This window comes from Photinus pyralis, unplaced genomic scaffold (assembly GCF_008802855.1).
Source record: "Photinus pyralis isolate 1611_PpyrPB1 unplaced genomic scaffold, Ppyr1.3 Ppyr1.4_LG1, whole genome shotgun sequence".
NCBI lineage: Eukaryota > Metazoa > Arthropoda > Insecta > Coleoptera > Lampyridae > Photinus > Photinus pyralis.
Window position 1 is genome coordinate 41799113 of NW_022170249.1, and position 13703 is coordinate 41812815.

Genomic DNA, 13703 nt, shown 5'->3' on the forward strand with positions numbered 1-13703 from the left:
AGACTACTTTACTTACTTCGTAAGATTAGACTAGAAAACGTCCGAATAACAAATACACCGCGTCTTAAAAAATTCAAGTCGTTTTTGAAGCTGTCCAAACTCAGTAATTTCTTCCCCACAGAGGAAAAAAAAATTTTTCAGATTCATTGAACCTACTGATAATGGTTGCGAAATTCGAGCGTACTTATCAAAGACACAAAAAGACTCGCTGACAGATTCAGGAAACTTTTTTTATTATTAAACTGGATCTTGATAAAAACATAAGAAATTTTCGGTGGCTGCTTCGGTAGAAACTGCCCTTTTAACAAAACGAATATGACTCACTACACAACACTTAGCGTAAACAAATTTACACCTTCTTTTTACCGTCGCGAAAACTAACGGCTAGCAGCAGTCTCATTTTAACAATGATTCCAGTTTTTAACAAACACTACTTCCGTTACCTTCTTTAAAGAAATTTTCAAATCATTCGCTAATCACAATTAGACTTGAAACGTCAGTTTAGAATGAACCTGGCCCTACTTATGCCGAAATAACGCACACTGTGAAACACCTGCTTTTCTTAACAGCGATAACGACACGCGCGCTAATTAAATTTGGCCTGATAAAAATTCCATATCGCAAACAGCCAGATGTGTCTAACGTAAAGCATCTTATCTAATAAAATAGTTTCATCTTATCTAAATTAAACAATTTACAAAATCGATCAAAGTAAAACGAAAAAATTACGGGTCTAACAAATTTCTAAGAGGTCAAACAAACATTGAGGTACAAATTCAAGAGAAACAATCGAACTGTGAGGTTATTTCGTAAATAATCCCACAGATTTACTTTACTAAATTGAAATATTGTCGTATACAGGATGTCACGTCATTATCGTTGATGAATAATGTTTACATGACGTTGCCTACACAACAATACAGTTACAGACCGGGTCACAAGGCAGTCTTGAAGTTTTATTTAAAATTCTTATTTTAGTGAATATCTTGATCAAGTGTCATTGTTTTTCTGATCCGAACATTGATTGCCATCGTGTAAAAAATGCTTCAAATTTGCTATTAACCAACTTCGTAGTTGCAATAATAACAAAGTTAGTAAAAGTGCTGACTTCACTTTGCATACCACATTCCAAGTACCTTGTGGCATATGACAATAAATTGATATTGGATTGGATTTTATTTGCTTTAGAAAATATTTAGTTGTTGAAAGTAATTAAATACTGCAAACTTATTTATGATTAGCCGTCAACCAAGTAACTTAAATCAATACGGAAGCACTTTAATTATTAAACCTTGAAGACAAAATGAAAATAGCAATAAAATGGTAACAAACGTACACATTCATTTGTTTTATTTTGATGTAGGGTATCTAGATTAATGTTATTGATGTAGTTGTACTCGGAATACATTTTTTTGAAAAATTTTCTTGTATTAGTAACATGTTACATCATTGAAAGGAGAAAAAAATCTCTATCAAATGAGCCTAAGGAAATCGTCTACCGCCATTAAAAAAATTCAATTGTTTTTCGTTACTCATTTGTTTTCTGAAATAAAAACAACTGAACGCTGCCATATTATGGGAAATAACAATTTTCATATAAAAAAATTTGTATACATTCGATATTTACCGAGATATTTACTATATTCCATACATAATGGGCACCCTGTATATCAAAAGTGTTTGCATATTTTGCACTAATTTTCTGCATATATATATGCGCATACGTGATCATTTTTTCATGCATACAATGCGCAGATTTCAAAGCATTGCATCAAGTCTTTATTTTCCTAACTACACACAGAAAATGCAGTAAATCAAGCTTTGAAAACTTATTCCAGGCTAACTGTTCGCACCTGTTCATATCAGTTACCTATACCACCTCAAAATTAAAAAAAGAATTTTGTTAAAAAAGGAGTACATAATATATGATGTTGTTTTCTAAAATAGGTATCTCTAACGTTTAATCATCATGCAGGAATGCCAATCGGCAAACATGTATTGAAATGTATCGGTTTCCTTCGAGCCACCGCAATTGCATGTGGGTATTTACTGCTAATAGTTACATTCCCTAAGAACGCTTTACAGAGAACAGTAAGCCATCATGTCACTGAGAAGCTTTCAATTGAATGTTCAGAAATAGTTAGTTCTAAGGATATGCCGCGTAGGTTTTTCTTTCCGTTTAAATAAATACGAGGAAAACGTACGGAGTGGAAACTTCTGTGAGAGTTATTCTGCTCTATATTTGCCAAACGAAAGGGAAATATTTACCGAAGAAAGTGTCCATGTATAGTATACGCTTGTTCAACTTTCGCTTATTTATTTACCGCCTTTCCTCGTTTTTTCTTGCACGCGTTTAATTTTTAATATAACTTTTTGGTATTGCGTTAGTTTTTGTTTACGTCATTGAGGGACACCCAGTTAATCTTTAGGCACATACTATGAAGGGACATTTTGAAGAACCTGTATAAAAACACATTTTATTTACTGGGATAATTTAAATGGTTTTGGACGGCTTGACATTAGAAGGAATTTTAATCAATGCTAATATATATTCTGAAGTAGCTTCTAACTGAAAATTGCCCCCTCCCCCCACCCTCGCTTTGAAGATTGAAAATTCTATTGATATAAACCCCCACTACGTATTTTGTAGCTGGTATCTGTGCCACCTGGTACATCTGGTTATGCGATCAATTGCACCATTTCAATTAAGGGTAGCGTCATCACGGTTAAACCATGACAAATTTTATAAAAGTGGGTGGGGGAGCAACTTAACGTTTTTAAATGTTTTCTATCATGTTTCCATCTGGTTATACGCTCATTGGCAACACTTGAATTAATATTCGGAAGTAATCGGAATTTTCTGGTTTTTTAAAGCATGATAATAACTCTTTAATTTCGCATTTTTTCCTCTAATTTGACCATCGTCGTAGCTTCTATGGTTTCGGAGACCCCCGATAGACATCCTTATCTTGGACACAGTCATGTGCATCAAAGCAATAAGTTTTTCAGTTTTCCCGATGAAATTAGTGCATAAATAAAGATTTGCTTTGCCAACGTTACCCTTAAGGAAGTATGATGCCGTAGTAAGACGATGTGTTTTGCCGTTTTCCCGACGAAATTGGTGACTAATTGAACATTTTGGGTCAAATTTGGGCATTATCCCGAATTAGGGGGAAACCTTGGTGCAGTAATAGGGGACCTACAGCTATCAAACGAAACATCAACGAGCTTTGTAGGACTGTCTTGTGTCGAGATCACATCGCTCACACTGACGAACGGACAGAAAACGGTAGAAATAATCTTGATTAGGCGATCGATACGGAACATGTACAAGAATTGGAATAATTACGAAAGGAATATGAAGGACTATAAGCGACAGCATAGATTACGGGCTAGTTACACAGCGAAGGCGACGATTCTGCTATCGACGAAGCTCTCACGGTGTGATACAAATAAGTTCGACGAAAATGGCGTGCGGCTTCTAAACATACACACTCATTATTATTAGTGATTGTACGCCAACATGTTACTTTCATTCTTCTTTGATTGTTGTCCTTCGATGAATGCGCCCGCCATAACAAGTGGGAACAGGGATAGGCGATATAAATATATACAGGGCGTGCTAGGATAGTTTAGGGACGCAACAACTATTATACATATTAAAGTTACCAATAATTCCTTAAATATATAAATTTATTGATTGCGAATAATAATAATTGTATTTATTGTTCAACAGATAATAATTCCAGTAACAGAACAATATAAGAATGCAGTGTAAGAAATATCACGCAAGAAAAAAATAGTTTCAGCTATTAAGATACGAGTATGAGAATTACGAAACGAGTAAGGACGTCAAGTAGGGACAATCTACTTGATTGTCAACTTTAAACTATTATTAATACGTTTACTTTTGACAGATACCATTTGAAATCTCGCCAGCAATTCAAAACCTCGTCAAATTATGAAAGTAACCCGATAGGGTTCAAAAATACTGGGGACTATGTAACTATTTATGTACAGAAGAACAGATTAAAAGTAATTCCTACAGCGAAGATATAAACAGGTAACAGATTTCTACTTATCACGAGATGGTTGGTGGAAGAGTGGCGGACTGCTTCTAGCTACTGCCAATGATTATTTAATATTTATTGATCGCCAACTTGACAGTATTTTGAATGATTCATAGATATTAATTCCATTTATGTGTGCCCTCTCGATCCATTTGTTTCCTCAAAATCCTTTTGTCTTCCCCGCAGTAGAATTCGTAGGCGCCCTTAGTGCTACACTTAGACTTGCAACTCACGATCCAGTCTATAAGACTAAGAAACCCATCCGAAACTTAGCATTATTTTAAATGTTTACGCTTAAATACTTAACTTAAGCTTTAGGAACGTAAAGCAAATGTAGTCGGTTTGACGATAAATGATAGAGCATTCGCTCGACATATTTTGAATAGAAAAATTCAGGAAGGTGCAAAAAACTTTTCCTGCTTTCAACATATCTACCTTTTTGATTTGTGCGACGTTCAACTTTATATAAAAGATGTAATCGACCTCTAACATGGATAAATGTGGGGAATCAAATAAGATATAAAGTTATTTAAGGTTAAGATGAGTAAGATCTATTTGGGGTTTTACCTCAAAGTACTTACCTGTAGTAGCGTAGTTGTAAGCGTAATGCTCATCTGGCTAGAATAATGTGGTGCGCAAAATTGTATACGACTTCCTTGGTATTATCAAGAGAAAGGTTGAGCTACATAAATTCAAAACATATGCATTAAATTAACTCCTAAAATTTAGTTTCGCTAGAATACTAATACTAGTTTAGCGTAACCGTTAGACCGTAAAATTATCCAATACTATTATATGAGTTCTCTGTAACCAAGTTTTACCCTAGCCATCAACCCTTGATCACTCCAGAACCCCAAGAGCGAGAGCAGCAGGACATCGCGCGCATCCTGTTCGCATGGCAGAATTATTCGCAGGATCAGTCGATGTGCGTTTGTCGACCGGGATTCATCCCTCTAGTGCAATGGTGTTATATTAGCATGGGTTAGCTATGAGCAGAGCACCGCTGTTATGGTGCTGGTTGGCGCTGCTTTTTTGTTCAGGTATTGATTACACTTTACATAATCTCTTGCACTTTTTTTCCTTTAGAGAAATTTCGCAACTTCGCCATAACTTTGTAGCAAATCTGAGACATGTCCGATGCACGCAGTCTCTTTAAATTCTGATAAACATAAATTGTTATTTTCCACGTGATTATCCGCATTTCATTTAAACAATTTATTCAATGAGAATGGCGCATGTCTCTATCTACATCAGTGAACGCATCATTAAAACTCTGATAGAAAGGTAACACAATTACCCATTTAATTAAATTGTACTAAAATTGCACTACATTTACGCACGCCTTTGCATCGAGTCTCCTATAAATTGCACCTAGAAAGGGCGGAATTAGCATTTTAATACCCTAATTTATTTTATACGGCCAATAAGTATGTAAACATTAGGTATTCCCAAGTCCGAAGATAATCCGGATAATGTCAACACGTTCCAAAATTTCTACCTCCGCGTTTTTGTACAAATATATATACCTATATACAAAAGAAAGCGTATATTTGGATTTGCTCGATTTATTTGTCCGTCAATAACTAACGGGGAAAAATTCCATTTTGGAACTAATAAGCTTCCGGAGCAAAAAGAATATCCGCCGTTTTTGTTTTCGAGTGACTATAAAATCTATGTGACACTAAGGCCAACTCCATTAAAGTAGTCCATCGGGAATTTCTGTACAGTTAAAGGCTAAGTTGAAGTTGTCCGTTCTTCCGAGACCGAGACATAATTGAAATGTATGTACAGACTTTCTTGGCACTTTTAGGAGGAAAATACACGTTCAGTTTCTGACATATAAACGAATTGACTTTTAAGGAAATTTATTGCCCTACATAATTGAACTTAATGTATCGGAGCATGCTAGTTCAAATTTAAATGTATGAAATCTCAAAGGGTGTTTGAACTGATCTAAAGTAATACGTCCAAGCATTTTATGTATCCAAAACTAATGGAGTGGAATAAAACGATATCATGAATTTTATATACAAAACCTCTAACGGTATCATACGCAGACAAATAAAAAACTTTCCGAATTTCGGATAGCGAAATTTTGCAAATAATGTCACAATAAATTCTTTTCAAACGTAATCTTCTTAGACAAAAAATAATCTAACTGTAGCTTATAGGCTTTCGGTTAAGCAGTTTCATCCGCCATACTCACAAATTCCGTGTATGTTCTCTGCATATTTGATCATTTCATTTCGTAATCGTAACTCAAATCTAATGTTTAAAGTAGCACTGAATAACGAAGCAGATGATATAGTTCGGAGTTTAACTAAGAAGTTTACTATGATGGTGTGATAAAAACTTGTTTTGGAAGTGATGCATATTCATTGAGCTAAAATCTTCAGAATAAATTGGTTTATAAACTTTTACTTCACTGTTTTGTTGTTTATTTCATTATTATTACTCATATATAATGCCTTCTTCTTTGTTGGATGCAGAATTTCATTTAAATTCAAAATGCATACTAATTTCTTTAATTGAATGTTTGGTTTCACCAAAGTACTCTTTAGTTCCACGTTACTTTCGAGTCAATGATATACTGCAATGAGCGCAAAGCGAGGTTATTACGATTTATCAACCACGTTTCGCTAAACGTGATGGAAAGTAAGCGTATGCACGAATGTTAACTCTACTTCGCATCAAACTTGGGAGTATTAGGATCACTTACAATTCGAACCCTTTTTGAGGATCTGAAAGCAGACTTGGTTACATCGGTTGAAAAGGATTGACCTCGAGTCCAGAATTTAGCTCTGGTTACAGGTAAAGGTTTTGGTTCAAGTATAACTTGTCGGTCGCTTTCATTTGCAGCATCTCGCAGAAATGATTTGACGGATGAAAATGTTTCTTACTAAGGAAAAAGCTGTATATTTCTGTTCCTGTGTTTTTTTTAATTTATTGTTTTTTTATTTATATATTATTTTTTATGTTTATTCATTTTATTTTTATTACTGTTGTTTCTTTTTGTTTTGTTTTTTTTAATTCATCATGGACTACTTGATTAAAATATAAAAACCGTTGATATAACTGATATCTTATTATTTTTCAGTCTTATGCTATGATAGCTCGTTGAAAAGAGAATCAAAAAAATTTATTAAGCAATCTAAAAATCCGATATCAACTTTAGAAAGTTGATAAATGTTTCTCAAAAGTAGCCATCTTGAATTTTTTTTAACATCAATTCTAAATGAAGCGTATGAAAGACAGTAACTTTTACATAAAACTCTCTCATACTTTCGATGATATAAGACATTAAAGGAAATGACCGATTTTAGTATATATTTTTGAATTTACGTCGAACCTATTCAACATTTTGAATTTCCACAAGGAAATTTTAAATAAGCATCTAAAACTGCAAAACATTGTCTATTGACCCAATTATCTATCTTTAATAATAACAAGGAGACCCATGCAATCCCACCCAATCTGGGACACACTATATACTGATATCTTGCGTTTGGTTTTGAGATTCAAAAAATGTATCGAAGGGAGGACTCGAACACTTCTAAAGGTTCTACAATGTACACGGTTCCGTCCAAAAATCTGGGTTCGAATGTGTAATGTGATTTGACGATTCCCTCCCATCGTCCTGTTGCCTTTTTCTGTAACATTAAGTCCTACTACGACAAAAACGTTATTGATGGGAAATGAATGAGATGTTGGTGCCAAAGGAGTTGAAACTTCAACGTCTTGACGATATGAGAGACGAGCACGTATTGTTTGACGTTAGTGCATTAAATCATCGAAGAACAAAACATACTCATTATTTCAATTTCGAAGTACATTGGGAGCGAAAAATAATGAAACCCTTATTTAACAGTTTTATCCCAAGACGGCCATTTGCAGTATAATTAAGCCCGCCATCAAGTATACCTAAATTAATACAAACGGAGGATCTTTTCGGTAGTCACATTAAATAATCAGTAATAGCATTGGATAATATTTACTACATTAAATTTAGTATGGAGAATGTAATAAAATAATGCTATATTCTTTTTACACATATAGGTACTGTCGTTTTTCCAAGGTTTTCTTACAATGTCTGGAATTCTAAAGCGTTCCACGAACATTTCTTTTCAGTGTACCATTTTGATTGTGGGAATAATTCAACTTAGAAACTTAGATAAAGCACAGTTTTAAACATGTGGGGTTTATCTTTAAAAATCACGTCTTTATTAGTGCCGTATCTGAGGTAATATTATCTTTGCACGGCCTGTGTAGTTGGGTGGATTGGATATGACAGACAAGGTTCGTTGTTCGAATCCGGGTTCGAGCATGAAAGTCTTGTAAGTGCATAATGGTTCGGATATGTAGAGCACCACAGCCATGGGGTCAACTCCACGTCAAGATATAGTGTCGAGAATATAATTAGTTTGTAGATCAAATAGATTTCAAAAATTTAAGACGCCAAAAAAGAAAAAAAACGGATTTTTGTACCTTGGTTAAATATCAATATACGTAACGGTTATTGCATAAATAATAAACATGGTCCTTCGAGCACGGATATTGAATTATCGAAGAAACCGGTGTTCCGGAGAATCTCGCGATGTTGGAATTTCAGTTAGGAGAGTGATTGGTTTCAATTTGGATAGATCCTAGTTTGCGTTTGTGGGACGTGTTTGGTTTGCTGGAAATTATCCAGGTGCTCCAGGAGAAGAATTTTAGTCAACATTTGGTAGATTACGTTTGGCAAGTCAGCTGGTGATGGAAGTTACGGATCGATAGCGATTGTTGGCCAGTTTTGAGAGAACGCAGAGTGCTGTTGAGAAATTTTGGCGTAGAATTTGTAATTGCTTCAACTGATTTTGTGTTGCCATATCGTTTGAAAGATATTTCATGTATTGGAGTATAGTAATTTAAATTATAAAAGCACTAAACCTTCCCCATACTTCATTTAATTGTTTCAGATTTTAAATTCAGACATTATGTGACAGCACAGCGACTATAGTTTCGACCCTGAGGTCATTATCAAGCTTCAGTTTGAAGGAACATATAAATAAAAACTATAGTCGCTGTGCTGTCACATAATGTCTGAATTTAAAATCTGAAACAATTAAATGAAGTATGGGGAAGGTTTAGTGCTTTTATAATTTCCACTTAGTCAATTTCACCCCGTTTTGAGTCGTTATAAGATGGATAGCTACCAATTATAGTAATTTAATTGTCGGGCGCAACTTTGAGTTTCGAGTGAGTAGTGCGTTGTGATTGTATTTTTAAGCCTTTCATTTAAAATGACAGTATAAATGGTGATATCACCAGAAGCATGAGAATAGAAAGAAGTGCTATGAAACAAATGTTTACTAATAGCAAGGCAACTAGCTCGAAATCCACTGAAGGAAAGTAATCAAAATTTTAACCGATGGAGTTCCACTTGTGCCTATCCGAGTATGCTAAAGTCAACCGTTTGCCGCCTCAGGTTATGTGACTTAAGGGGTACTTTTTGCGGTAGCAATTCTAAATGATTTTTTTTAGAAAATAAGTTATATGTACCTATTGAACACGGTGATAATAGCTCTTAAAAAAATATTTGAACAAATCGCGAACACGTGATAACTCCGTAAAAAACATTCTTAATCGGTTTTTCACGAACTTTCCACGGATATAACTAGGTTACGGTTGGATGAATGAAGCTGATTTTTTTACAGACTATAATGATATAGGTACTGTCAATGACTAGGACAGTGTTTCTTTTATACATTTTTTCTCTAATTATAAGATTTTATGATCTTATTTTTATAAGATATCTTATAATTAGAGAAAAATTTGAAAAAAGAAACACCGCCAAGCGATTAAGAGTACTTATCATTAGTCTGTAAAAAAATCAGCTTCATTCATCCAACCGGAACTTAGTTATATGTGTAGAAAGTTTGTGAAAAACCGACCCAGAATTGTTTTGTACGGAGTTATCAAGTGTTTGCGATTTTTTTAAAATATTTTTAGAGCTATTATCAACGTTTTCAATTGGTGCATAACTTATTAAAAAAAAACATTTAGCATTGCTCCCGCAAGAAGTACCGCAGAGCCTTAAGTCACATTACCTGATGCGGCAGATTCGGAAATGCCAAAGTAAAACTCTATCGGTTAAAATTTTTAACTGGTATACCAATCAGACTGACAACGATCCTATATCGATCTCGAAAACTTCAATCGTTTTTGTCGGATCACGGAGTAACTTATAGGCTCCATCATCACAATATATTACCCTCAATCTAATCGTCATCGTCCAACGTTAAGATAATCAAAAATTTATTACTTAAATGCCCAAATCAAAACAATCGCAGCCATCGATTCCTTGATGGCATTCTAGAACTTCGAGACACACCAATAGCAGATGGGCAGTCGCAGTCACCAGCGCAGTGGCTGTTCGACCAATAAATAAGGGGTGTGGTTCCTACTTGCCCCATTGCGTTTAGACAACTATTTGAGCCGGGAAAAGCACTCGAACTACTTCAACTTATAGAAACTATGGAAAACATGCTTACAACCGATCTGCACATCATTTACCTCCTCTCAGCCCAGAAGATCATATTACCAAACGCTGCATTAAAAAAGCTGCTGTTGTTTGCTAAGGCAAACAGAAACGGAAAGATACCAGATTCTGCCTTCAAGAAAAGAATAAAGAAAAAACCGGATTTTCCTTTGGCGACTGAAAGGGAGAGATGGTATGGATTCAATTTAGAGGTCACCATGGAAACTGAGAAACAACGTCACTAAAAATTTGTCACTTATAATGGGGGTTTACAGTATAGTTGAATTCCGCAGTTCTAATTTAATAAGCGTGTACCTGAAACCATAAAACATTTTTTTGGACAGTAAAAGTTTATTTAAAAATAGAGGCTGATTAGCAAACAAATAATGAACATGTGCGGTTTTAAAGGTTTATTCAAAACGATATGATTGTGACTCTGACTCTGTGACGTAATAAGCCCGACCAATCAGCTCCTAGAACCATTCAGATGACATAACGACTTGGCAATATTGCAGGAATATGCCATTTATAACTTGCGTCATCTGTCACAAGCACTTGTCACTTTCGTGCTAGATGCAGTTAAACATCCCTCTCAAAACGTCAAATGTGACAAACGTCAGACCCTCGCGTAAGGTTGCCAGCTCACTTCTACGTGATTGGTTGTAGGTTTGTGACGTATTTAGTCTGAAGCGTTTCAAATTCGGACTAAAAACACAGTTTTTCAATAATTTATTTTGGGTTTATTTGACTCGCAAATAAAAATTGAGGACACACGGGTCTTTTTATTTTTACTGTACTTTGTGGATCAGAAATAAAAAATGAAGGCGGGATGACCCCATTGCACAAGTGTATTTTATCGAGTAAATTTGGGTTGTTTAGGTAATGAAAATCTGTTGCCTAGCAATTAGACGAGGAAAACTGTCAACTAATAAAAATGCGACACCGAGAAAATAACGTAAGCACTCTTTTCTCCGACGCGAAAACTAACACCTAGCAGCCGCGTTTTTACGTTGATTGCAGTATTTAAACACCACTTCCACTATAAGATAAACTCCTTGAGGATTGTCAAAAAGACCGCCAATCTAACCAAGGAACTGAACCTGCGTTATACTGTTGGTTGAATCCTTAAACTCCTGTAAAATTCTTCTTCCTTTTTTTATCGATTTCTTGTTCCATTTACTCTTTATGGCAAACGACCGGATGTAACCATAACAAAAGCGGACAAACTTAAACAGGAATATAATACACAATTACAAACAATTCTAGGAGGAAAAATCGACACTGAGATAACAAATTCAAATACAATAATTATTCGTAAGTCATCCTCCACATTTATACTGAATAATTGAAAATATTCTCCAGGATGTCACGTCGTTATTTTATTGTTTAGCTGAAATAACGTCTACATGACCTTGTTTACATAACAATATCGATTTATATTATTTTAGCAATTTTTTTTGTTTCCACGTGATATTCGTGTTGCTCTCTAACGACATAAAAAAAGTTGTTCAATTTTTACCGAAATTATCTACGAAAGACGTAAACAAAGTTTTACCACCATCATTGCTATTTAGGACATATTGCATGGACTAATCCTACAAACGATCACATACGTTATCTCAGATGATTTTCGTTTTTGTGTCGTTTCTGCTTTCCAAATCCGGAAATTGGAATGTAGATTATTTCGATACTTACTTCTAACATATTAGCTATACTTTTAATGAGATCTGTTTATAATGAGTCGAATTCACCTACGGTATCATTTCCAGCGTCCGTCAGTGGAAGAAGAAAAGGACTCTTGTTCATGTAGCTTCCCAGCAGTGGAGAAAAAGTCCTACCAGAGTAAAATATATATTAATATTATACGTGCAGCTTATTTAGACTTGTGATATATAATAGTGGGCGGGTGCATCGACAATTTTCATTTATATAGGAACCTTTTATGTGTGTTGCAATGAAATAAGTATGAAAGTTGAAATTGTGTGTTACACATTTGATGTGGAAAAGAGGAATTTTAAGTATATATTCTCTTAAAATAATCTCTTTGTAAACACACTACGTACCGTTTGTTACGCAGTGCGTCGCTGACGGAGAAGGGAATTTGATATCATTTACTTTCATGTACTTGCTGATGTTTCTAATTGCAGCGAGTAGCTACACTTGAAGCTTAGTGTAAGGGTATAGGTAATTGAATCACAGATATCAAATTTTCAACAAGGGAAATACATCAAATGTAACCTGATAAGACAACGCCGAACGTGGAAGAAACGCGAATTTGGAAATCATCTATCTCATTGTCGAACTTTAAAATACGCCAGGCGGGCATCTATCAGGTTTCTCTCGTTTTACCTAAAATAAAAAGAAACTCTTTGTTTTGCAAACTAGGAAATGTAATGTGGAATCGGAATCGATCAAGAGTTTATTGTTCAGGTGTAAAAATTTATGTGCGCCCACCTCGTTTACAAACGTAAAGAAATGGACAGTGAAATGAGAAACTTTAAAGTGAGTATATGGCGTTTTAGATGAGATCGATTTCTGCTGTTATAGGAGGAAAGTATTGTTCATAAAAGTGTAGGCCATTTTTATTTCCTCATAAAAACGAAACATGTTTGTGGGATTACTCGGTGCGAATGCCTCCATGCTTGATTTTTAATAAGGAAGCGGCGAGTCCCCTTGTTCTCTTTAGGAAGCAAGAATCCTTTCAATGCCTATAAATAGTTACGCCTTTCTCAGGTTTTCGAAATAAAAGAAAGTGTGATCGATGCTCATTTAAAAGTAACCTGCCTCAAAGGCGGAATTGTCTCATAGTTATTTTACGCCGAAATAAATTAGGACCATTTCATAATGGCTTATATTGAAAAAACACTCTTGAAAGAATCATTCTTTAACTTTTTGAAAGCCTCAAACAAAATAAACAAATAAAAACGATGGTCTTATTCTCTTTGAATACATCCGAGAACTTTTTTAATTCATTACGTTAATGAGACTGCCGGATTTTATCTTTCAAGGGATACTTCAGCGAATATTATACGGTGTATATTTTGAATAAATGTAGGTACTTTCTACGCTGCAGTCTTTAAACTTTACTGTTTGTGACTTTTAAAATAAATGCAACT

The 13703-nt window shown here is 34.8% G+C and overlaps 1 protein-coding gene across 4 annotated transcripts in view; it reads left to right on the plus strand.

Moving 5' to 3' along the window:
* The first annotated feature begins 4999 nt into the window (after positions 1-4999).
* Positions 5000-13703, plus strand: part of LOC116168781 (Down syndrome cell adhesion molecule-like protein Dscam2) — a 164277-nt gene continuing 155573 nt past the window's right edge. For all 4 annotated transcript variants that reach the window (XM_031484766.1, XM_031484780.1, XM_031484772.1 and 1 more), the window contains exon 1: positions 5000-5110. In XM_031484766.1, the coding sequence (XP_031340626.1) occupies positions 5059-5110 (52 nt within the window). In that variant the 5' untranslated portion in view covers positions 5000-5058. The remainder of the gene's footprint in view (positions 5111-13703) is intronic.